This window comes from Cryptomeria japonica, chromosome 11, assembly GCF_030272615.1.
Source record: "Cryptomeria japonica chromosome 11, Sugi_1.0, whole genome shotgun sequence".
NCBI classification, from domain to species: domain Eukaryota; kingdom Viridiplantae; phylum Streptophyta; class Pinopsida; order Cupressales; family Cupressaceae; genus Cryptomeria; species Cryptomeria japonica.
The window spans coordinates 549986175-550009816 of NC_081415.1; the positions used below are offsets into that span (position 1 = coordinate 549986175).

At 34.0% G+C, this 23642-nt stretch overlaps 1 protein-coding gene across 1 annotated transcript; it reads left to right on the forward strand.

The window, feature by feature from the left end:
- The first annotated feature begins 559 nt into the window (after positions 1-559).
- LOC131860318 (uncharacterized) lies at positions 560-994 on the forward strand. Its single transcript, XM_059214718.1, has one exon. It carries the CDS (start codon positions 560-562, stop codon positions 992-994), a length of 435 nt encoding a protein of 144 aa, XP_059070701.1.
- Positions 995-23642: the final 22648 nt, after the last annotated feature.

A 23642-nucleotide genomic window follows, 5' to 3' on the forward strand; every position in this document is an offset into this window, starting at 1 on the left:
TGAAATGCCTCTACACCCTTAGGTGGTTGTTAAGCCATTTGACAAATGGGGACTAGACTTTGTTGGGTCCATCGATCCACCATCCAATGGTCGCTCCTATATTCTTGTTTGTACTGATTATGTTACTAAATGGTTAGAAGTCAAATCCTTCAAGCATGCCAGAGATAGTAAAGTGGCCAAGTTTTTATATGAAGAAATCTTCAGTCAGTATGGAGTTCCTAGAGAAATAGTAACAGATCAAGGAGCACAATTTACTTCTACTTTGATCACAACCTTTGTCAATGAGTACAATGTCAAGCATAGGAAATCCACTCCTTATCATCCATAGGATAATGGACAAGCATAGGTTACTAACAAGGATCTTAAATCAATATTCACAAAAACAATAACACTTAACAGAAAAGATTGGTGTAGTAGACTCTTTGAGGTTGTATGGGCTTATAGAAGCACCTGGAAAACTACAACAGGGTTTACACCATTTCAAATGGTGTATAGAACAAAAGAAATGATGCCTATTGAGTTTGAACATAAAACTTTGAGAACAACTATTTCCTTAGATATGACACTTTCTGCAGCACAAAAAGAAAGGATCCTGCAACATAATTCTTTGGATGAAATATGGAAATCTACCCTGCAGCATACTGAATTTGTTCAGAATCAGCCCATGAAATGGCATGATCGCTATATCAAAGATAAATCATTCAAGCTGGGTGATTGGGCTCTTCTCTATGATTCCAGGTATAAAGATAACTTAGGCGAATTGCAGACCAGATGGTTAGGCCCTTATGTGATAGTTGAAACATTTCCCAATGGTGTTGTTAGATTATCTACCATAGATCCTGTTAAATTTAAACTATTAGTTAACGGTCATCGGCTATGCCTATATCGTAAACCTCTAAGCAAAGATGACTTCCTATGGAAATTTTCCACTTCCCAGCATGTCGAGATTCCTACAGCCATTGATGATGGCTTAGCCGTCACCACTCGATCTTAAATATCCTTGCCGCATGATCATAATCAATACTTCCACATCTCGAGGAAGTACTTTTTTGCATAATAAATATCTCATTCCATATTCACTCATTTCTTTCCTTTCACTTCACCCATTATCGCATTGATTTCCATGCATGGTGGTGTCATATCTTCCAACTGTATTTATTCTTGCATCATATCAGGTACACTCGTGTGTTATTATTTTTGCTTCATGTGTATAATTAAATAATATTACTTCTCATTATGATAATTTGCATAGGGTCATTTATATTAATCCTCCTCCGTATGTGTGGAGACCTGTCAAGCCTTAGGTTGGGGGGGAAGTATGTGATAATTATTCTACCTGATAATTGTGATGTCCTCTCGGATTGCGTTGTATTTTTCAAAATTTCTAGTATGAGGTGATATCTTCTATCTATTTTGTTTGGCTGTTTGGAGTTATTTTTAAGATTGTAACGAGGTTCTGACAAAGGAAAGGCATTGAGTACATTACAGTGTGGAACTTAGTGCAATTTCTGAGCAAATTTATGCCATTATAAAATTGAAAGTGTTAGCACTGTGATGGGTGGTCCGCCTGTTCAATAGGAGCCAATAGTTCATGAGATTCTTCTACAGGATTAGGTTTGTGAACCAATATTCTGTAATAGTGGATGACTAGATTATTTTTTAAAATTGATAGAGTTTGATGAGGCAATTGCATAGGAATTTACCCTCACACTTTCAAATGACAGAGCTCAGGTAAAAGGTTTGAGGGTAGTTGTTTTTGTAGAATGGATAGCAAAGGTAACTGAGTTACCAATAGATGGGGAGAAGTACTCAGAGTCTAAGGATGCACACAGCGTAAGAGCATTATTTACACGACTAGGAGACCCTCCATTGGTGGTAGATAGACAAGAAACTAGGTGAGAATCCCTTCCGCTTGAATGGAGAGCATCAACATTGTATATTCTAAAGTATTTAAGCTGTGAGGGAAGGTTTTCATGTCTACATTCTCATCACTTTAAACTCCTGAGTCATCTATGCCATGGAAGAAGGATGAATGTTCCAAGGTTATTATATAACCTTATTTCTATAAGTGCAACAAAGACCCAGAAAGGTAGGCCACATTCCATTTCTCACCATTCTCTAATTAAGCTTTTAATTGAAAAATCCTTGAGAGATGTTTCTCCAATGCTTTGGAATGAATTTGTTGAAACCAGAATGTTTAGGGAAGAGCACATAGTTATAGAGGAACCACTTCTATCTCAGGAACAAGAAAACTTTGTAGAACTTGGTTCCCCTTCTGAACCCTCATCCTCATTCAAATCCTTAGAACAAAATATTCCTGCAATAGAGGAACCCTTACAAAAACAAGCTGAAGCAGGGGTTCCTCCTCAAGGTTCAAGAAAAACTAGGGGTTCCACAAAAATGGAAAAGGGCAAAGAGAAACAGGTTGATATAGAGCATAGGGACAAGAGAAGTGAAAATGAAAATGCACCCCTGCCTGCGGCCAAGAAGAGGAAAATCGTAAAACTAGTTCCTGTAGTAACTATTGAGGTAGTTGAAGAGGTGGCTACAGGAAGTAGCCCTGCAACCGAAAAAGGGAAAGTTGAAAGAAGTAGTGGTAGGCTTCATAAAAAGCATAAAAAGCCAAGACCAATCAACAGAGCCAAAAATTACAATCTTGATTGACTCCCTAGAATAAGACCAATACAGTCCACTTCATCATGACATCCCTCCTTCTCCACCTAGTGAACCTCAAATGGAACATGAAGAGGAGGAAGAAATGCAAAATATGGGGGAAGAGAAAGAACTGCAGCTTCAGAAAGAAGAGGAGCTTCCAAATATAGAGTAGCCATAGGAAGAAGTAAATTTTGAGAGACTAAATAGTTTAGCATATGTTGTAGAGTAGGTTATTGAAGCAGGGAGTGGAGAAGAAATGAAGAAACCCAGGGTGCCTGCTCATAGGCCACCCACCTCTTTTACTAGTCATGTGGTGGGAATTTTTCTTTATGAGGATTGAGAACTGGAGAAAGTAAAAATGCAGATGATAATTGACTGACAAAAGAAGGTTATTGAGCAGAAGGATGAGGAAATAGCCCAGCTTAAAGCTAAGGTGGAAATAGTAGCCACCATGGTTCCACAACTGATGCAATGTCGAGCTCCTCCTCGTGTCTACTCTCTATATTCAAAAGAACAACACATCAATTTCTAGATTATTAGGATTATTTAGGGATTTAAGTCCCTCATTACGAACACTAGAATAATTTTATAGTGCTTTTCAGACATCTCCTACGACAATCAAAAACTTACTCTATAAATTGTATTTCCATAACTATGTTGTCCCTGATGATGTTAATTGGAACCCTCTCCTTTACATTGGAGATATTCAGTTGAGGGCTCTTATTTCATGGATGCAGGATGAAATATCAAGGGGAGAGCAGTTTTAGGTACATCATAAAGAAGAACTTGAGCTTTCATTACCCTTAAGGGCTAAGTCAAGAGAACCTAGTCGATTTTACTCTGATTGGCAAAAGATTGTTTATGAACCAGACTATGCAAAGGAAATCCTACCCTTGAGGGAAGCAATGTATATAGAATATGAACATATGTCTCCAAGGGAAGGACATGAAGCAAAACAACATATAGTCCAACACTGGGATAACCTAATAGATGAATTAAAGCAATCTAAGCCACACTCTCTGTAAAATTACTATGTAGCATTAAACAAAGCACCCAAGTACATGCACTTGGGAAGGATAAAGGGACGACATTGGCTTCCTCTTAGTTTTCAGCCTCCAATCCTCCAATGGCCATTGATGGGCTACAGAGACAATGACCCACCATACACTGAAGCAGTAGAATGTACCATGTGGAAGAGATTGGAGAAAATGAAAGTATTCTACTGGAGCTTAAAGAATAGTGGTTTTGGACAAGTTACCCCAGGTAATTTCCGAATTAATGCCAGAATCCAAAATTTTCCTGTTACTGGAGGATCATCAAAAAGTTAGGTTAGGGGGAGATGATGAGTCTAAACAATGTCTCTACTTTTATAAATTTTTGATATAATACTCCTACTTAGGTCTTATGATCAGATGACATTTGGATTATAATATTTTCCTAAGATGATACCTTGCAAGTGTTTTTGAAATTGGTTTAACCTATACCTAAGGGTGTCATATAGTGGTTTTAAATGATCCGTATATGCAAATATCTAACGTTAATTATAAATATGGTTTATGTTATATCATGTTAGCATTGGTATATACACATGTTGTGCGTGTTAACATCTTGATGTAGGATCAGCAAAGGTGAGGAAAAGATAGATGGTGGTTGAAAAGATCATCAAGTGTGTAAACGCAATGCAGACCCAGTCAAGGAAATGCAGTTATGATTAGGATCACTAGACCGGTTCTTCAGCAGATTGATTAATGAAAACACTTATAACTGATCTTAGTGGATCTTAGATCTAGAAGGTGGTCATGCTATATTTTCTCAGCAGCAAGATAGATGTTGTTCTATTGTCCTGTGCTGACTTCTTCTTCTTCTTTTGTTAAATAAATTTTGTTCACCTATTCTGTAGGGATGTGGGCATTTAGATAGAAGTTTTTTTATAAATATTTCCTATAAATAAAAGGGATCTCTCTCCTCTCGAGGATAGCAGAGAAAAAAGATAGTATTTTGTAATACACAGTTTTTTGGTGTTATCTATGTATTTTTCTAGTAAAGATGAAATAAAGAGATCAATGTAATTTTGGATGATTACATAAGTGTATTCTGAAGTTCTGTAAATACTCACTCAAGGGGGCCCACTTGGTGAGTAATCCTTTGTATGTTTTAAGATAGTTTTCATACTCCTGTAATAGTTGTTTCTGCAGTTGTTTGTTCCTGCAACCATAGGAAATAGTTCCTGAGTTTGTTTCTATAGCCATGATAGCAGAGTAGTTCCTGTTGCTCGCCAGAACTTTATCTTTTAACAGTAATTGTTCAAAGCAATTTCCTGTTGTAAGGTTAAGTATTAGTTTTTAAGAGATTCTGTGTGTTTACTTTAAGAATAATTTCCTTTCCTACAGTTATATTAAATGGTTGCAATATGAACTTGGTGCACATACAATGCTGGCCCATTTCAAATTTATGTCCCTAGTTGATAACTAAATGAGCCTTTGCCACATGAGTAGTTAGCTATTCAAGAATATCTAATCTCTAAATTGTGTTTTATCACCTAGTTTCCATTGCAGTTGTGAGGACCAACAACCTTTATGTTAAATTACAAGCTATATCTATCTCTATCTCCTTTCTATCCCTATCTCCATATCATTCTATCCCTATAAATCCATCTCTCCCTCTTTCTATCTTATCTCTCCCTCTCTTCCTGTCTCCCCATCACTCCCTCTTTTTATATCTCTCTACTTCTACTCTTTCTAATGTGTACACACATACACTCCCTATTTCTCCTTCCCTATATCTCTCAGTTTTATCTAGATTTAGCTCTATTTCCCCTTCCCTATCACTCTCCCTCTTTCTAAGATCTAAACTATTTTTTCTATTACTTATCTTTGTCACCTTCTTTCTCTCTCACTCTTGTCCCCTCCATCTCTATCTCCATACATCTATATCCCCCCCCCCTCTCTCTCTCTCTCTCTTATTCACCCTATCATTCTAGTACAATACACACACATATATATATACACATATATACACATATATACACATAGACATGTCTATATATGCATGTACATACATACATGTACACACACACACACACATCCCCATCTCTCCCTCCCTCATTCACTCCCTATCCCCCTATCTATTTCTTTATCTCTATCCATCTCTCTCTTTCTCTTCTTGTATATCTTTACATCTCTCTATTTCTCTTCCAATATATGTGCATCTCCCCCTCTATCTCCCCTTATTTTTCTCACCCTCTTTCCATCTCTATTTGTCTATCCCTAGATTTCTTTGTTTGTCAATCTCTTTATCTCTCTCCGTCTTCCCCTCTCTCTACTTGTCCTTGTATATCTATCTCTCACTCTATCTGACCATCTATTTATATGTATCTCTCCCTCTTCCTTTACAAATATCTCTCTATATCCCCCTATATTTCTATCTTTCTATCTCTCTCCACCTCTATATCTCTTTATATATTTTCCCGCTTCCTCTCTCACTCTATCTTCATCTCTACCTATATCTCCCTCTCTAAAAATGCCTCCTTTTAGCCATCCATCTCTCTCTCTCTCTCTCTCTCTCTCTCTCCTCCCTCTTTTTAGACCTCTATATATCTATATCTTTTTTCCTCTCTCTATATATCTCTCTCCCTATCACTTCTTTCATCTCTCTCTCTCTCTCTCTCTCTCTCTCTCTCTCTCTCTCTCTCTCTCTCTCTCTCTCTCTTACCACTATATCTCTCCCTCTCCTTATTAAAAATAATATAATATTATGCTACAAATTAGTAATTATATTTGATATTAATTTAAATATTATAATTATAATTATCTAAATATTTTAAATTAAATTAGGATTATGTTTTTAAGAAAAATATATATTCTCACTATAAAATTTGTATTATATTATAATTATTATGTCGAAGCATTCCCTATATGAAGTGAACCACCTACTTATTAAAATCAATGGTTTAAAATTGGAGAGAAGAATAAAGCCTATGGAATTAATCACTTAAATTTATATTAATTTTCAAAAAGAGATCTTTTATAATAAAAAATAAAAAATAAATATTTTAATATTATTTATTAGGAGTTAATTTTTCATTAATTTAAAAATTTATTTTAATTATTTATGTCTTTTTAAAAACTATTATTATTTAATCTATAATTTTTTGTCTTATTTAAATTTTAATTATTATAGAATAATTATACTTTGAATTAAAATCTTTCTTTTCTTCCCATTTTCTTTCAATATTATCTTTTTTTATTAGATATTCTATTATTTATTTATTCTAATTCTTCCACTTCTTTTAAGGGTTGATTTTCAATTAAGTTAAAATTGTATTCTAATTATTTGTGTTTTTTAATGGAATTACAAATAATAATTAAAAGATATTAGAATTTATACATTTTGTCTTATTTAAATTTTTTTATTAGAAAAATTATATTGGAATTTTATTCTAATTTATATAATAAAATAAATTTCAACTTAACACCTAAATTAAATGTTTAGAGGGAGATAGAAAGAAAGAGTAACTAACTTTTCATTACTCATCTTCATCTCTCTCACTTTCTCCATATCCATCTCTATCTCTCCATATATCACTTCCTATATCTTTATCTTTCTATCTCTCTATCTCCTCCTCTCTAATTATCACCATATTTATATCTCTATTTGTCCATTTATTTATCTCTCCCTCTTCCCCTCTCTATACGTATCATCTCTCCTTCTTCCTTTATATCTCTCTCCATCTCTTCCTATGTGTCTCTCCCTCTCTATCTTCTCTCTTTCAATATTTATCTTCCCCTCTCCCTCGCTCTTTCTTTTCTTCCCTCCTCTTTTCTTCTATCTTCATGTCTATACCTCTATTTTCATCTCTCCCCCTAATCTTTAGATATGCCTCCTTCTATGCATCCATCTTTCTCTCATTCTCCCTATTTTTGGAACTCTATATTCATATCTATTTTCTTTTATATATCTATCTCTCCCTATCACTTCTCTCATCTATCCCTCTATCTCTATCTTTTTGTACCACTATATCTCTTCTTCTCTCTCTATATTACTTCTTATCTCTATCTTTATCTTTCTATATCTTCATTTCTCTCCAACTATTTATTTTTCTCTTCCATATCTATATATTCCTCTCCCCTCTCTCTTTGTCTCTCTCATGTCTCTCTCCTTCTCTTCATCTTCCTCTCCCCATTATCCATCTTTATCTTCGCCTCCAACTATATCATCATCTTCTTCTCTATCTTTATGGACCTATCTCTTTGCCAATCTCTCCCTCACTCTTACCCCTCTATATATCCCTTTTCCTAACCCTATCTCAACCTCACTCTTGCGCTCACCCTATTGCAAAGATAATATGAGCCTATTGCTAATAGAACTTGATTATCTTCTCAATTCAAAGGTTTCATTTCAGTTATGATTGAATCCTTGTAAGTGGATACATAGTTGATTTTAAGTTATCACCTCTCAATTAAGTCCTTTGTTGTACAAACAACATCATGGCCACAAATTGACCTCATGCACTACCCAAATTTATCCAAAAAATAGACCAATTTTTTCCCAATTGACCTTCTGCCCCTGTTTGGCATACTCATTGCAAACCAAAGTGCAATTACTAGTTTATATTGTTTTATTAAAATAAGAGTTGTAGTTAATATTACAAAAATATAATTATTCTAATATAATTTTAAAATAACAATGAAAAAAATTATAATAATTAAAAATTCAAATATTTTAATTATAATTTAAAATTAGAACGAATATTTTTATTACAATACTATGATGGGGAGTACTCCCCACTACGTGGCACTTGTGAAATAATATGTAATAATAAAAATACCTTTTTAAAATTATATATATAGTTGAAAAAAGTTAAACAATATCATATCTCCTTTCTTTTTAATCATTATTTACAATTAAATATTTCAATCTTAAATGACTTAAATAATTTTAATTCTATCTAATCAAATTTATTATTCAAATAAAAACATTTACATTGTAAGTAGGAGGTATTTTCCACAACAAGTCAAACTATGATATTGCTATCAGGGTTCAACTGTGTAGTTTTTGAGTCAAACTCATTGACCCATGTGTTCACGAGTAGTGGTTCACAAGAACTCATCTCTCATGAGAATGAATGATCCACTTAGCACTCATTGCATCTAGGTGATGCTCACAGGGGTGAAGCAGTGGGACTTTCTGGGAGGTCACCCATCTCAGTACTACTCTAGCTCAAGCGTGCTTAACCACAGAGTTCCCTCCAAGGTTAAAACCACTTAGCTTGCAACCCCATTTGAAAAACCTTCAGCAAGTGTTGTGCCTTATGAAGCATTCATTATAGAGCCCCTTTAGCTAATCAATTGATAAGTAGGATGCATTTTCCACAGCAAGTCAAACTATGATATTGCTATCGGGGTTCAACTGTGTAGTTTTTGAGTCAAACTCATTGACCCATGTGTTCACGAGTAGTGGTTCACAAGAACCCATCTCTTATGAGAATGAATGATTCACTAAGAACTCATTGCATCTAGGTGATGCTCACAGGGGTGAAGCAGTGAGACTTCCCAGGAGGTCACCCATCCCAGTACTACTCCAGCCCAAGCACGCTTAACCATGGAGTTCCCTCCAAGGTTAAACCCACTTAGCTTGCAACCCCATTTGCAAAACCTTCAGCAAGTGTTGTGCCTTACGAATACAAAGAAAATTGAATTTTTTTTATTGTAACCAATAAGAAAAAAGAAAAAGACAATTTTATAATTATTTAAAATAAAAATTAAGAAAAGACTATATAATTTTATGCATTGATAAAATAGTGAATTGAATGGATGCAATAGTATCCTTCCTCGGTAGAAACTAATAAGTTCATAAAATATACTATTCTATATAATTTTGACAAAACCAACTTTCTATTTATGTTGTTTCTAGCTCAAACATGATATTAATAATTGTAACTTTCTATTTTTTAAATAAAAGAATGGTTTTTTTTAATTTTAAAGCAAAAATTCCAACCATTTAGTTTCAAACATGATCTAAAATCAAATAATGTTATATTATCTTTTAACTACAAACATGATTTTAATATTTGCAACTTTCTATTTTTCATTTCCAAGACATTGCTTTTATATTATATATAAATTATTTTTAAGATAAAGGATAATTTTGAAGGGATGTCAGCGTTTCGTTCCTTGACAAAACTGAAGAGCCTTAGGCTTGAAAATTTGAATGTCCCTCTTTTTTAAGAACATTGTCAATCCTTTAAAGAAAGTCTCATGAAGCTAACATTGTGTTTTTGCAGCGTCAATGAGAAAGAATTAGATATATAAGTGTGCTTAGAGATTTTTATGCTTGAAGAAATTAATATTGACCATTGTGTGGGTATTAGGGAATTGCCCGCTGGCATTTGTAATTTAAATACTCTGAAAATCTATCACAAAGAGCCATGAGCTTCAAATTATACCTGAAATCTAATATTGCTAGCCTCAGTCTCTAAGCTTGGAAAGTTAGAACTTCCATAAATTTGCTCAATGTATTATTGGAGACAGATTTTTGTCATAATGAATAATATCAATTTGAAACGATCTTATTATTTGTGTTTTTTTTTTGGTAATTTTTAATAGATTTTCTAATATATGTACATCTACCTACTATGCAGCAAATCTTAAGGGCTAGGGCTGGTCCAAGGGCCTTGGGATGGAAATGATTTATAATGATTAGGTAGATAAAAAATATATTTAAAATGTCACAACTGCAAATAAAAAATTAGTTTATACTGTCTTCTTATGTAATATCCCTAATAATTCTTTTTTTTGATTTTGCAATAATAAGATTTAAAAAGCAAACATAGTAACCTGTTAAGGTTAGAGAAATAATCCAAAATAACTAAAAGGAAACCTTCCACCTTTTGTTCACCGAGAGCCCAATCTGGGAGGGTGAGAACATACAGTGTTCCGGGGATCGTTAGCACCATAAACCAACTGAAAGTTGAATACAATAATGGGTGGCAAACCATCCCCTTCTGTTTGTCCAATAGGTAAACAAGAAACTTGATGGTAAACTAGCCAAGAGAACAACACGCCAAGACACAAATCACTCAACCACAATGTTTCAACAGGAGGACTGAATCACATCAAAAGCTCAACTCGACCGCTTATTCAATTGGAGGACCATTACAAACATAAAATCACTCAACCACTTACTCAGTGGGAGGACAAAAATTCAAAACTGAATTACAAAGCAAGATGACAGCTGATCCAACCTCTTCCACTTATGCAGTGGGCAAGTATCACTTTAGAAATGGTTAGTAGTACTACGACTCAACCTTACAATATAGAAATAGAGAGATAGAATAGAAAAGTAATGTTGTCCAAGCTAACACCAAATCCAACACACTGAACGAAATTGCTACTGTTGTCTCTAATTCTGAGCATCAATAACAAGTAGATCAACCATTCCCAATTTCACTAAATTATTCATAACTCCCAAAACCCATCAAAATTGCATCAAATCAAAAGAAAATGATATATATATATAACATAGGTTACCAAAATAGAACCTCAAACCTGCAACTCTAGAGAGAGGAAAGAAGATACATGCATCCCAAGGCAAAAAGGAAAGGGGGCGATACAACAAAAAGTTTGATCTGATCCTAAAAATAAGAATCCTCACCAAAAACCACACCAAGGTAAGAAGAATATTAGCCTTCCTATTACACTTCCAAAGAGCCGATACCCAGAATGATGGGTCGCAGAGGCAAGGAGATATGAGCAAATCTTCGCTTCAGCCACACCAAACTAGCAACTCCAGAAAACACACAACACATTGAAAACTTCACCAGGAATACACCACTCAGCTAGATACTATGTCTCAAGTACGGAACTGGCAATACTAGGGAGCCACACTCCGAAGCTTCAAGTTCACTCACCATTCTGACAGCATAACAATATGATTTCTTCAAGATGACCAAAATGAAAGCCCAAGGCACATACTTATATCTTTCTCCTCAAATGAAACTACATTTACCTTCAATATGGGATCATTCAAATTACATTCCATTTGCTCATATTTCATTTCATGTTATTTCCTAGACTTGGCACCCACTCCAACACTCTTTGTCAAACTTTTTAATTTGTCAATAGGTTATAAAATAATAACATTACAAAGCATCAATAACATGAAATTTGGGTGCCCACCTGACTTAGGAAAAATTTGACACTTAGGATAAAATAATATTTCCCTTTTTCCTAAGTTGTCCATCAAAATCAATTAAATATTAAAACCTCATGCCTAAGGTATTAATATATTAAAAAATACCTTCTTCAAAAATACTGATTATTGCCAAAATCAAGGATGAAGTTGTGCGATGAGGACCACTGAATTGTGTTGAATCAAGACCATGACCGAGACTGTTAAAAATATAAATGGTCAACACAACCACTTACTAAAAATAGTAAGTAAAGAAATAATACTCTGAAAAACATGATCTTCGCACCCAGAGAAAGAGCTTGGAAAGATCAGTAGAACTGCATCATCCAAACAACCAAACCCTAATTATTAAAAATAGCAAGTTGTCACTTCACCAAATAATCAGATGCATGTTATGCCACCCTAGAGTTCATGGAAAACACAGAAGGAAACCATAGGAAGAACTAAAAAATTACCTCCTGACAAATCAAAAATCAGTCGTGCAGAAGTCCACAAAAGTTGGAACCCCTAATTCTCCTTTCCAAATAGCCTACAGGTCTCCAGAATAGGCCAATGGACCATTTAATGCACATCACTGAGAAGGGGACATTATAGTCCACCCTCCCCAAAATTGCTTGTCCTCAAGCAACTAAAAGGCTAGATACTTTAAAATTTCTTCATTTTCCTATGTAGCATCCTCAGCTGGCAAATTCTTTGACTTGATCAAATACTCCTTGATTGTCCTTTTCCTTAAAGAACACTCCCTAACATCAAGGATAGCTTCAAGAATCAAGACTAACTCTCCCTCCTCATCAAGCGAAGGTAACTCTACTGAAGCAACAAAATTATGCCCAAGAGCCTTCTTAAGGCAAGACACATGAAATACATTATGAATCAAGTTGCTCGCCGGAAGTTCCAACTCAGAGGCCAGTTCTCCAATCCTCTTGTTGACTCTAAAAGACCCATAAAATCCTAGTTTAAATTTCTCAACTCCACTCTTCTTGAGAGTAGATTGTCTGTAGGGCTGAAGCCTCATATAAACCATGTTGCTCAACTCAAAGGTGTAGTCAAACCGTTATTGATCGACATACAACTTTTCTTGATTTTGTGCATGCTGGAGATTGTCCCTCAAGGACCTCAAAATATCCTAGCTTTGTTGCATCATATCCTTCACCTAAGGGGTTTTGCTATCACCAAATATGGTGTGAATGAAGCTAGGAGCTTCATAACCATATAGTACCATGAATGGTGACATCCAGATGGACATGTGATTATAGGAGGAGCTTTAGCAATACTCCCCTAGGTGAAGCCATCTCACCCATGCATTCTGTGCTCTGAGATGTAGATTTTGAGATATCCTTCCAACCACTTATCCACTATCTTAGTCTGCCTATTAGATTGTGGGTGATAACTTGTTCTTGGAGTGAGCATAGCACCACATAATATGAACATCCCCTACCAAAAATCACTTAGGAACTTGCTATCCCTATCACTCACAATGTTCTTTGGCAATCCATGTAACCTGAACACCTCCTGAAAGAACAATTTAGCAACCCAAGATGCTGTAAATGAGCGGTGATGGTGATAAATTGAGAAAACTTAGTTAGTCTATCCACCACCACATATATACAATCCTTCCCCTAAGCCTGTGGTAACCCAGTGATGAAGTCCATGGATACACTTTCTCATTTTTATTGGCAATGGGAAAGAGTTGTAATAAACTAGCTGGTAGAGTGTGCTGATTTTTGTTTCTCAGACATGTATGACACTCCTTAATGTACCTCAAGATATCATTTTTTAGCCCCTTCTAGGAAAAAATCTCTCGGATATGCCTGTAAGTCTTGAAGTATCCTTAGTGGCCAACAAGGGTAATGTCATGGAAAGTCTTCAAAATCTTCCTTAGATTCAACCACAATAAAGATCCCTCCCTTGTATAGAATCAACCTCTCAACCAATTTGTACTTTTCATTAAAAGTACCCTCTACAATGTTAGTTCCAAACTGATTTTTGGCATAATCTGCAAGCAACAACTCCCTCCAATCAGTGGTAAGCTTGCATAGTGAGCTCAAGCAGGGCTTTCAGGAAATAGCATCAGTCATGATTCTATTTTTTACTTTTTTATAATTGATATCAAAGTCCTAATCCTATAGCTTACTCACCCACTTTTATTGCCTCCCATTTATATCCCTTTGGTGCATGAAATGTTTAAGACAGTTGTGATCAACCTTAACCACAAACTTACTCCCTACTAGATACTGCCTAAACTTCACAAGAGCATGCATAATGGTAAGCATCTCTTTATCATAGATGGAGTACAACCTTTCCGATCCTCTTAATTTTCTAATCTCAAAGACAATAGGGTGCTTGTGTTGCATGAGGACTACACCAACACCTTCACCAGAAGCATCACAATGTAGCTTGAAGGCTTACTGAAATTAGGTAGAGCTAAAACATGGCATGAGCTCATGATCATCTTAATCCGATCAAATACTCCCTATTCCTTTTATGACCACTCAAAATCTCTTTTCCTCATAAGATCTATGAGGGGGGAAACCAACTGAGAGTATCCCTTCAAGTGTGTTATGTTCTCGAGAGTAGGCCAATCAATGATAGCTATAATATTTCTAGGATCTAATTTCACACCCCCTGCACTGATAATGTGACCAAGGTAGATCAATTATTTCATTTCAAATTCACATTTGGACTCCTTTGCAAACAGTGATTCAGATTCTAGTATGCTCAACACTTAATCCAAGTGTTATAAATGATCCTTCCAAGACTTGTTGAATATGAGTATATCATCAAAGAATATGAGCAAAAACTTCCTCAACTATTTCTGGAAGATTTTATTCATGCATGACTGGAATGTGGCTGAGGTGTTAGTCAAGCCAAAGTGAATGACTAGGAACTCAAATGCCCAAAGTGGCATCTAAAATCAATCTTCTCCACATTTGACACTCTCATCTTGATTTGGTGGTAGCCTGATTTGAGATCTATCTTTGAGAAGAACACGGCTCTATGTAGCTCATCAATGAGCTCATTATTCCTCAGAATTGGGTACCGATTCTTGATGGTTTTCTGATTCAGAGCTTAGTAGTCCACACACATGCGCATGGTCCCATCCTTCTTCTTCACCAAAACCACATCCGAAGTAAAAGAGATTTTGCTTGGTCGAATATAACCCATATCAAGAAACTCCTTAATAGCTTTTTCTATTTCATCCTTCTACTTCTTAGGGTATTGATAGGGAGTAGTCATAACAAGCTTGGCTCCCTCTTCTAGCTCAATGATGTGTTTTGTACCTCTTTCAAGAGGTCTAACAGGACATGGATTCTCAAACACCTTACTCCTCTTGGTTATCAAAGCCTAGATGTCTTCAAGATAACTCTTCTTCTCTTCAGGTGGACTAGATAACATAAGCATGAACTTGGTAGGTTTACCAAGGAGTGGATCCCTAAGAGTGTTACTCCTCTCCATGATCAAAGCTTGAATGTCTATAGAGTAGCCCCTCTTATCTTCAAGTGTATCTGAAGGCAATATCAAACAGTCTTCTGCCAACTCCACTTGGTTATGGCAGATCAACCTCTCCATTTGCTTCAAAGATACTACTCTAAGTCCACCATTGGAAATTCCTCTCAAGACTACCTTCTTCCCATCTGCCATAAATTTCAGCTCCATGGTTTGCAAATTTAGAGTAATCAAAAGTTCTTGTGCCTCCTTCTTTTCCCCTTTCAAAAGTTCTTGTGCCTCCTTCTTCACATTTGGGTGATTGCTCCAAGGTGTTTTGCATTTCTCTTGGTAACATTTACTTCATCAATAAACTTTCTTGGTTTTTATTTTCCTTCCTTGCTCTTGTATTTCCTTTCATGGTATCAAAGCAAGTTTCTAATCCTTGTTTTAAGTTAACATTGATGAAGGTTACCATTTTGTGGATTTCACCTTCTTGGAGGCATTCTTGAGAGGAGAAGAAGTTCTTTCTCTAATATTTTCTATTGTGCAAGTTTTTTTTAATTTTAGATTTTAATTTTTTTTCAAACTTGTTAACAAGTTTGCTTGCAGGTTTAATCTTCTATTCTAGTTTTTTTTTATTAAAAAAAAAAAAGCTTTAGAAGGCTTGCTGCCAAAGTTTCTTTTTTTTGGTTTAAAGTTGTGGCTTTGGAAGGCTTGCTGCCAAAGTTTCTGGTTTTTTATTATGAATAGTTTGGAAGGTTTACCTCCAAACTCAGCCTTCTTAATCTGTTTGGTTGGCTTGCCGCCAAATCTGATTTATTATTTCATTGCTTCTCTGTTTGTTTGCAAGTTCTAAAATTTTATTTCACTTGCAAATTATTGTTGGTTTATATATTTTCTAACAATTTATGTTTGCAGATTCAAAAAAAAACAAAACCATTTATGTTTCTCTCTACTGTAGTAATTTTGTTTTTATATTATTTCAATCTTTTGTTAATTCTTTCATCTTTCTTTTAAATCTATTTAAAATAATTCTATTAAAACTAAATTTATTTCATTTTAAATCTGAATCTATCCATTTCAATTACTTCAACCTCTGTGTTTTCTAACCGCTTCTTGTGCAGACTTTAATTTCAAAGATCTTTGGCTTCAATTTCAGTTGCAGATTTTTGGATAATCTCTATTCTATTAATCTATGTTTATATCTTCTGGGTATATCTTCTATATTTTTTGGGTGCGTGCAGATTGTTGTATCAATTCTTTTTATTGTTTTCTGCTATTTGTTCCTATCATATTTCTAGACCTATGTTGCTTCTACTTAATTATTTCTGTGCGTTCATAATTTCCTTTTCTCTCTAGATTTTCTGCATTTTCTATTTGTAACATCTCTGTAGTTTCAATAATCATTATTTTATTTCTACCAACCAACATTTTTTGTCCTGCAATAACATCTTTAATCATCCCTGCTTGTAACGTCTTCCTTTTACCTGACTTGCATTGATTATATTTGCTACAGTTTTCTTCTTATTCCTTTCACAAGTATTACTCAGTTTAAAGCAAAGTTTCAAAGTATTTATATGTGAAATAAAAAAGAGTCTTAAATTTTTTTTTATCTAATTTTCACGTATAAAATCAAGTCTAATTTCACATAAAATAAGTTTACTTTTTAAAATAAAAGTCTCATTTCTTTTACATTAAGTAAACTTTATTTAAAAGTTTAGTTTAATTTAGTTCTCCTAAATATTTTATAATAAATAAAGTTTTTTATATATAAAAAGCTTGAAAAGTTAATTTTTTTTCAAAAAAAAAAGTTTTTTCTATTTATGAATTTTTTAATAAAGCTTTTTAATTGTTTTCTTTATTAATAAAGATTTAAAGTTTAAATATTAAATTCATTTATTTAAAATTTAAGTTATTTTTTTAATTTAAATCTGTGAGTAAAATTTAGAAAATTTTATTTTTTCATATATATATATATTTTTTTTTAAAAAAAAATAATTAAAATTTGATTCTTTTTTAATCAAGGAGGTTAATTTTCATTTTTTAATCAAAGGGAATTTTTTTTACCAACCAGTATTTTGCTATCATGTCTACATTAATTCCGGAAATCAAATTAAATAGTTCTAATTATCATTCATGGAAAACACATATTTCTTTTATTTTTCGTTTCAAACACCTTTTGGATGTTGCAACTGACAAAACCTTTGAGCTTGCTACAACTGCTCCTCAAGTAGACCAAGATAGATGGAAGGCTCAAAATGAGGAAGCACTTGGTTTAATTGGTATTTTAATGGTTCCTGATTTGTATGTATTAATTGGAAATTGTACAAAAGCATATGAAGCTTGGGAAATTTTAAAAACAACTTATGATAGCGCAAATGAATCCCGAAAAATTAAGCTTCAAGATCAACTTGAAGATCTCCGGTATACGGATTTTAAAACCATGCATGAATTCTTATTAAAGTTTGATTGTATTAAAAGTCAATTAACTGGTTTAGGAGTTACGCTAGCTGATTTACGTTTAATTCATCTTATTCTTAAGAAATGTCTTCCTTGTCAATTTCAACAATTTATTACTAATATTCATGCTCATCTTGCTATTCCTAGCTTAGCTACTCAATTAACTTATGACATCTTTCATAATTTATTACGTCAAGAGGAAGATAAATTAATTCAATTTGGTACTCTTAAAAGTAGTGAACATGCTTTTATGTCTAAAAATTAAAATCATAATAATAATTTTAGATCCAATAATAATAATCATAATCATAATCATAATAATAATCACAAATCTTCTAATTATCAATCTCATTCTAAATCCCATCATAACAATTCTCATAATAATAATCATAATAATACGTACAATAATCAAAGGAATAATTCTCAAACAAGACCCCATTGCACATATTGTGGGAAAGATGGACATATTACTAATAATTGTTTTAAGAAGCAAAATGGTAAAAAGCCCATGAACCAAAATAATCAAAATAATCAACAACATAAACCTCATTATAAGAAAGGTAATAATAATGGTAATCCATCTCGTCATGCATTTACATGTACTTATAAAGTTTCTCAACCACTTGAGTGGATTATTGATTCTAGTGCATCTCAGCATGTTACTTCTCATAAAGAATTTTTTGAATCTTTGCATCCTGATACTTCTAATATTCCTATTCAATTAGCTAATAATCATAGTTGCAAAGTTGAAGCTATTGGTGATGTGAATGTTCCTAATGGGAAATTACACGATGCTCTTTATGTTCCCGAATTAAAATCAAACTTGATTTCAGTTCCTAAACTTTGTCAAGATTATAAGATTAACTTTTATAGGGGCATATGTTATATCATTGATCCAAACACTAATCATGTTATTGCTACTGCTAAAATGGATAGTGATAACTTATTCAAGTTCTATGAATTTTCTCCTCCAAAGTATTCTTTGCTTACTAATGTTGATTTTACTATATGGCATGAAAGACTTGGCCATCTCAATTCTGATTATATTTCATTGATGCAAAAAGCAAATATGGTTGATGGATTGCCTAGTATTGTTCCTTCTCAAATTGTTTGCAATGGTTGCATGAGTGGTAAGATGCATAGGGAACCCTTTCCTCATGGTCAATCTTGGAGGGCATATACTAAATTGCATCTAGTTCATAGTGATCTCTTGGGTCCCATGGAGAATCCCTCCATCCAAGGTTCAAGGTATGCACTTACCTTTGTTGATGATTTTTCAAGGCGAACATGGATATATTTCCTTCATAGTAAGGATCAAGTGCTTGATGTATTTACTGAATTTCATATGTTTGTAGAAAGGCAATCTGGTTCTATAATTAAGATTCTTCGTACTGACAATGGAAGAGAATATGTCAATAATGCATTTAATTCTTATTTGAAATGTTTTGGAATTAAACATGAGCTTACCATTCCTTATACACCACAACAAAATGGTGTGGCGGAACGGAAGCATAGGATGATTGTTGAAATGGCTAGATGTTTATTGCATGAAAAAAATATGGATTACAAGTTTTGGGTTGAAGCTATGGCTTGTGCAACTTATTTAATTAATAGAACACCTACCAAAGCCTTAAAGGATAGAACTCCTGAAGAAGCTTGGTCTAGTAGAAAGCCTAATTTGCAGAATTTAAGAATTTTTGGTTACATAGCTTATGTTCACAAACCTAAGGAGAAAAGAAAAAAATTAGACGCTAAATCTTCTCCTTTTATTTTTGTTGGTTATGATGAAAATACTAAAGGTTATAGAGTTTACAATCCTATTACTAACAAGGTAAAAGTTGCAAGAGATGTTTGTATTGCGGAAAAAGGTATTCATGATTGTTCTAAAGTGGAGGATGATGAACTTGCTCAAAGCAAAGTTGTGCTTGTGGAGGACCAACCTCCATCTCTTAACCCTACTCGTAATGCATCTCTTTCTATTCCTTCTAGTGATAGTGATGATGATAATAATAACTCTACTCCTCATGACTCTTCTTCTAGTGATGAATCCATTACTTCTAAAAGAAGACCTAAATGGTTTAAATCTTTAATTCAAGATAGTGATGAATACTTAGCTAGAATGGATAGACTTCAAGCTAGAAGAGTTAATTATTGTAATTATACTTTAATGACTACTATTATGAATTCTAATGATCCTAAAACATTTAATCAAGCTAAAAATAAACCACATTGGCAAAAAGCAATGAAGGAAGAATATGATACTTTAATTTCTAACCAAACTTGGGATTTAGTTCCCTTGCCTCATGGTAAAAATCTTGTTTCTTGCAAGTGGCTTTAGAAAACTAAATTGAATGCTAATAATCAAGTTAGTAAATTTAAAGCTAGATTAGTTGCTAGAGGTTTTTCTCAAATTGAAGGCTTAGATTATACTGAAACTTTTGCTCCTGTTGCTAAAATGCCTACAATTAAACTTGTGCTTGCTTTAGCTTCTAGAATGAATTGGCCTATTCACCAAATGGATGTTAAAAGTGCCTTTCTTAATGGTGATTTACATGAGGAAATTTATATGTCTCAACCTCCTAGTTTTATTAAAGAAGGTAATGCACGCTTAGTTTGTAAATTAAAGAAATCAATTTATGGATTAAAGCAATCTCCTAGGGAGTGGTATTCAAAGATTAATGCATTCTTTCTTTCTCAAGGCTTTATTAGAAGTAAAAATGATCCTAACTTGTATATTAAACATAGTGAAGATGATATTATCATTATTATCTTGTATGTAGATGATTTGATTCTTACTTCAAGTTCCAATACTTTGATTTCTGATATTAAGTTTCAACTTAATCAAAAATTTCAAATGACTGATTTAGGTCTTTTACATTATTTCTTAGGAATGAAAATTTGGCAAACCTCTAAAGGAATTTTCTTATCTCAAAGTAAATATGCTCAAGATCTCATAGATAAGTTTAACATGAATGATGCTCACCATGTTTCAATTCCCATTGAATTAGGCACTAAGTTAATGCTTGATATGCAAACTCCTCTTGTTGATCCTACTTTGTATAGACAATTAGTTGGAAGTTTGAATTATTTAACTCTTACTAGGCCGGATATTGCTTATAGTGTTGGTTTGGTTTCAAGATTCATGTCTAAACCTCAACAAACACACTTTAAAGTTGTTAAAAGAATTTTAAGATATATCAAAGGAACTATTAATGTAGGTTTTGTTTTATGATGCAAATTCCGATTTTACTTTAAAAGGTTTTACTGATTTCGATCTAGGTGGAGATCCCAATGATGGGAAATCTACTTGTGGTTATTGTTTTTTTGTTGGTTCAGGAGCAATTTCTTGGAATAGTAAAAGGCAACAATCTACCTCTCTTGGATCCACTGAAGTTGAGTACAAAGGATGCACTAATGCTTCCAAAGAAGTCTTGTGGCTTAGAAGACTACTTGAAGATTTGGGTCTACCTCAACATGAACCAACTCCATTGTATTGTGACAACCAAAGTGCCATTGCCTTGGCTAAGAATCCATTTTTCCATGCAAGGACAAAACACATTGCTCTCCAACACCACTTTATTAGAGAACAAATTGAAGACAAGCAAGTTTCACTCCTCTATTGCAAGGGGGAAGACCAAGTTGCAGATATTTTTACCAAGCCACTTTGTAAAGAAAAGTTCCAATTTCATTGTAAAAATATTGGATTGCAACCCATTGAAGGGTTTGATGTAAACTCCCCAAGTAAAGCTTAAGGGGGGGTGTTAGAATATTTAATCTTTACTTAGCTTAGGTTTATTTGTATTTAGTTTAGGATATTCCTTTGGAATTCCTACATGTAATTTGTCCTCTAGTACATGTGTGAGGACAAGTCATTTCTTTTATTTTCCTTTATTAAGGAATATTAGATTTCCTCCATAAGAGGATATGGACACATGGCACACACATTTTATGAATGGTGGCATTCATAGATTTGGGAGTACTTTGTAACTCCTCTCCTCATCTCTATTTAAGAGATGTCTCTTCTCTCATTTCTTCTTAATGACAATATTGTAAAGAGCTTCTTTCTCTCTCTCTCTCTCTCTCTCTCTCTCATTTTAGGCATTGCCTCATTCATAATATCACAAGGGGTTTTTCTTTTCTTTTCCCCTTTCAAAAGTTCTTGTGCCTCCTTCTTCACATTTGGGTGATTGCTCCAAGGTGTTTTGCATTTCTCTTGGTAACATTTACTTCATCAATAAACTTTCTTGGATTTTATTTTCTTTCCTTTCTCTTGTATTTCCTTTCAGTAAACAAGAAACTTGGTGGTAAACTAGCCAAGAGAATAACATGCCAAGACACAAATCACTCAACCACAATGTTTCAGTAGGAGGACTGAATCACATCAAAAGATCAACTTGACCGCTTATTCAGCGGGAGGACCATTACAAGCATAAAATCACTCTACCACTTGCTCAAAGGGAGGACAAAAATTTGGAACTGAATTATAGAGCAAGAAGGCAGCTAAGCCAGCCTCTTCCACTTATGTAGTGGGCAAGTAACACTTTAGAAATGGTTAGTAGTACTACTACTTAACCTTACAATATAGAAATAGAGAGATATAATAGAGAAGTAATTACTGCCCAATCTAATAAACTACCAAATCCAACACACTAAAATAAATTGCTACTGTTGTCCCTAATTCTGAGCATTAATAACACACAGACCAGCCATTCCCAATTTCACTAAATTATTCATAAGTCTCCCAAAACCCATAGGAGTTACATCAAATCAAAAGAAAATGATAGATATAACATAGGCAACCAAAATTAAACCTCAAACCTGCAACTCTGGAGAGTGGAAAGTAGTTGCACACATCCCAAGGAAACAAGGAAAGGGGGGTACAATAGAAAGTTCGATCTATTCCCAAAAATCAAAATCCTCACCAAAAAAACACCAAGTTAGAAGAATGTTCACCTTCCCAGTATGCTTCCAAAGAGCGGACACCTAGAGTGATGGGTCGCACAAGCAGTAAGATATGAGCAAATCTTTGCTTCAGCCACACCAAACTAGCAACTCTAGAAAACACACCACACACTATATCTCAAGTACAAAATTGGCAATACTAGGGAGCCACACTCTGAAGCTTCAAGTTTGCTCACCATTCCAGAAACATAACAATATGATTTCTTCAAGATGACCAAAATGAAAGCCCAAGGCACATACTTATAGCTTTCTCCTTAAATCAAACTACAATTCCCTCCAATATGGGATTGTTCAAATTACCTTTCATTTGCTCATATTTATTTTCATGTCATTTCCTAGACTTGGTGCCCACTCTAAGACTCTTGGGAAAACTTTTTAAGTTGTCAATAGGTTATAAAATAATAACATTACGAAGCATCAATAACATGAAATTTGGGCACCCACCCGACTTAGGAAAAATATGAAACTTAGGATAAAATAATATTTCCCTTTTTCCTAAGTTGTCCATCAAAATCAATTAAATATTAAAACCTCATGCCTAAGGTATTAATATATTTAAAAATACATTCTTCAAAAATACTAATTATTGCCGAAATCAAGGTTGAAGTTGTGCGATAAAGACCACTAAGCTGTGTTGAATCAGGACCCTGACTAAGACTACTAAAAATAGAAATGCTCAGCACAACCACTTACTAAAAATAGTAAGTCAAGGATATTTTTGCCTTCTTGGGATTCAATGCAACAAGATATTTTATGTCTTCCAGCTTCAGTTTCATGGGATGCCTACTTGACAGACATTGCAGGTTTGTTTGTGGAGTTCTACATTGCAGATTTGGGAGACATCATTGATGACATTCATCTTCTCTTTGATGAAGATGATCCTTCTTTGATTGTTGCGAGGGAACACTCTAACCCTCTTGTACATTTTCTACATGATCAATCTTCAG

Bases quoted from the DNA above. Each gene is read 5' to 3' on its own strand.
- LOC131860318 (XM_059214718.1), top strand. From the start codon at position 560: ATGACACTTTCTGCAGCACAAAAAGAAAGGATCCTGCAACATAATTCT.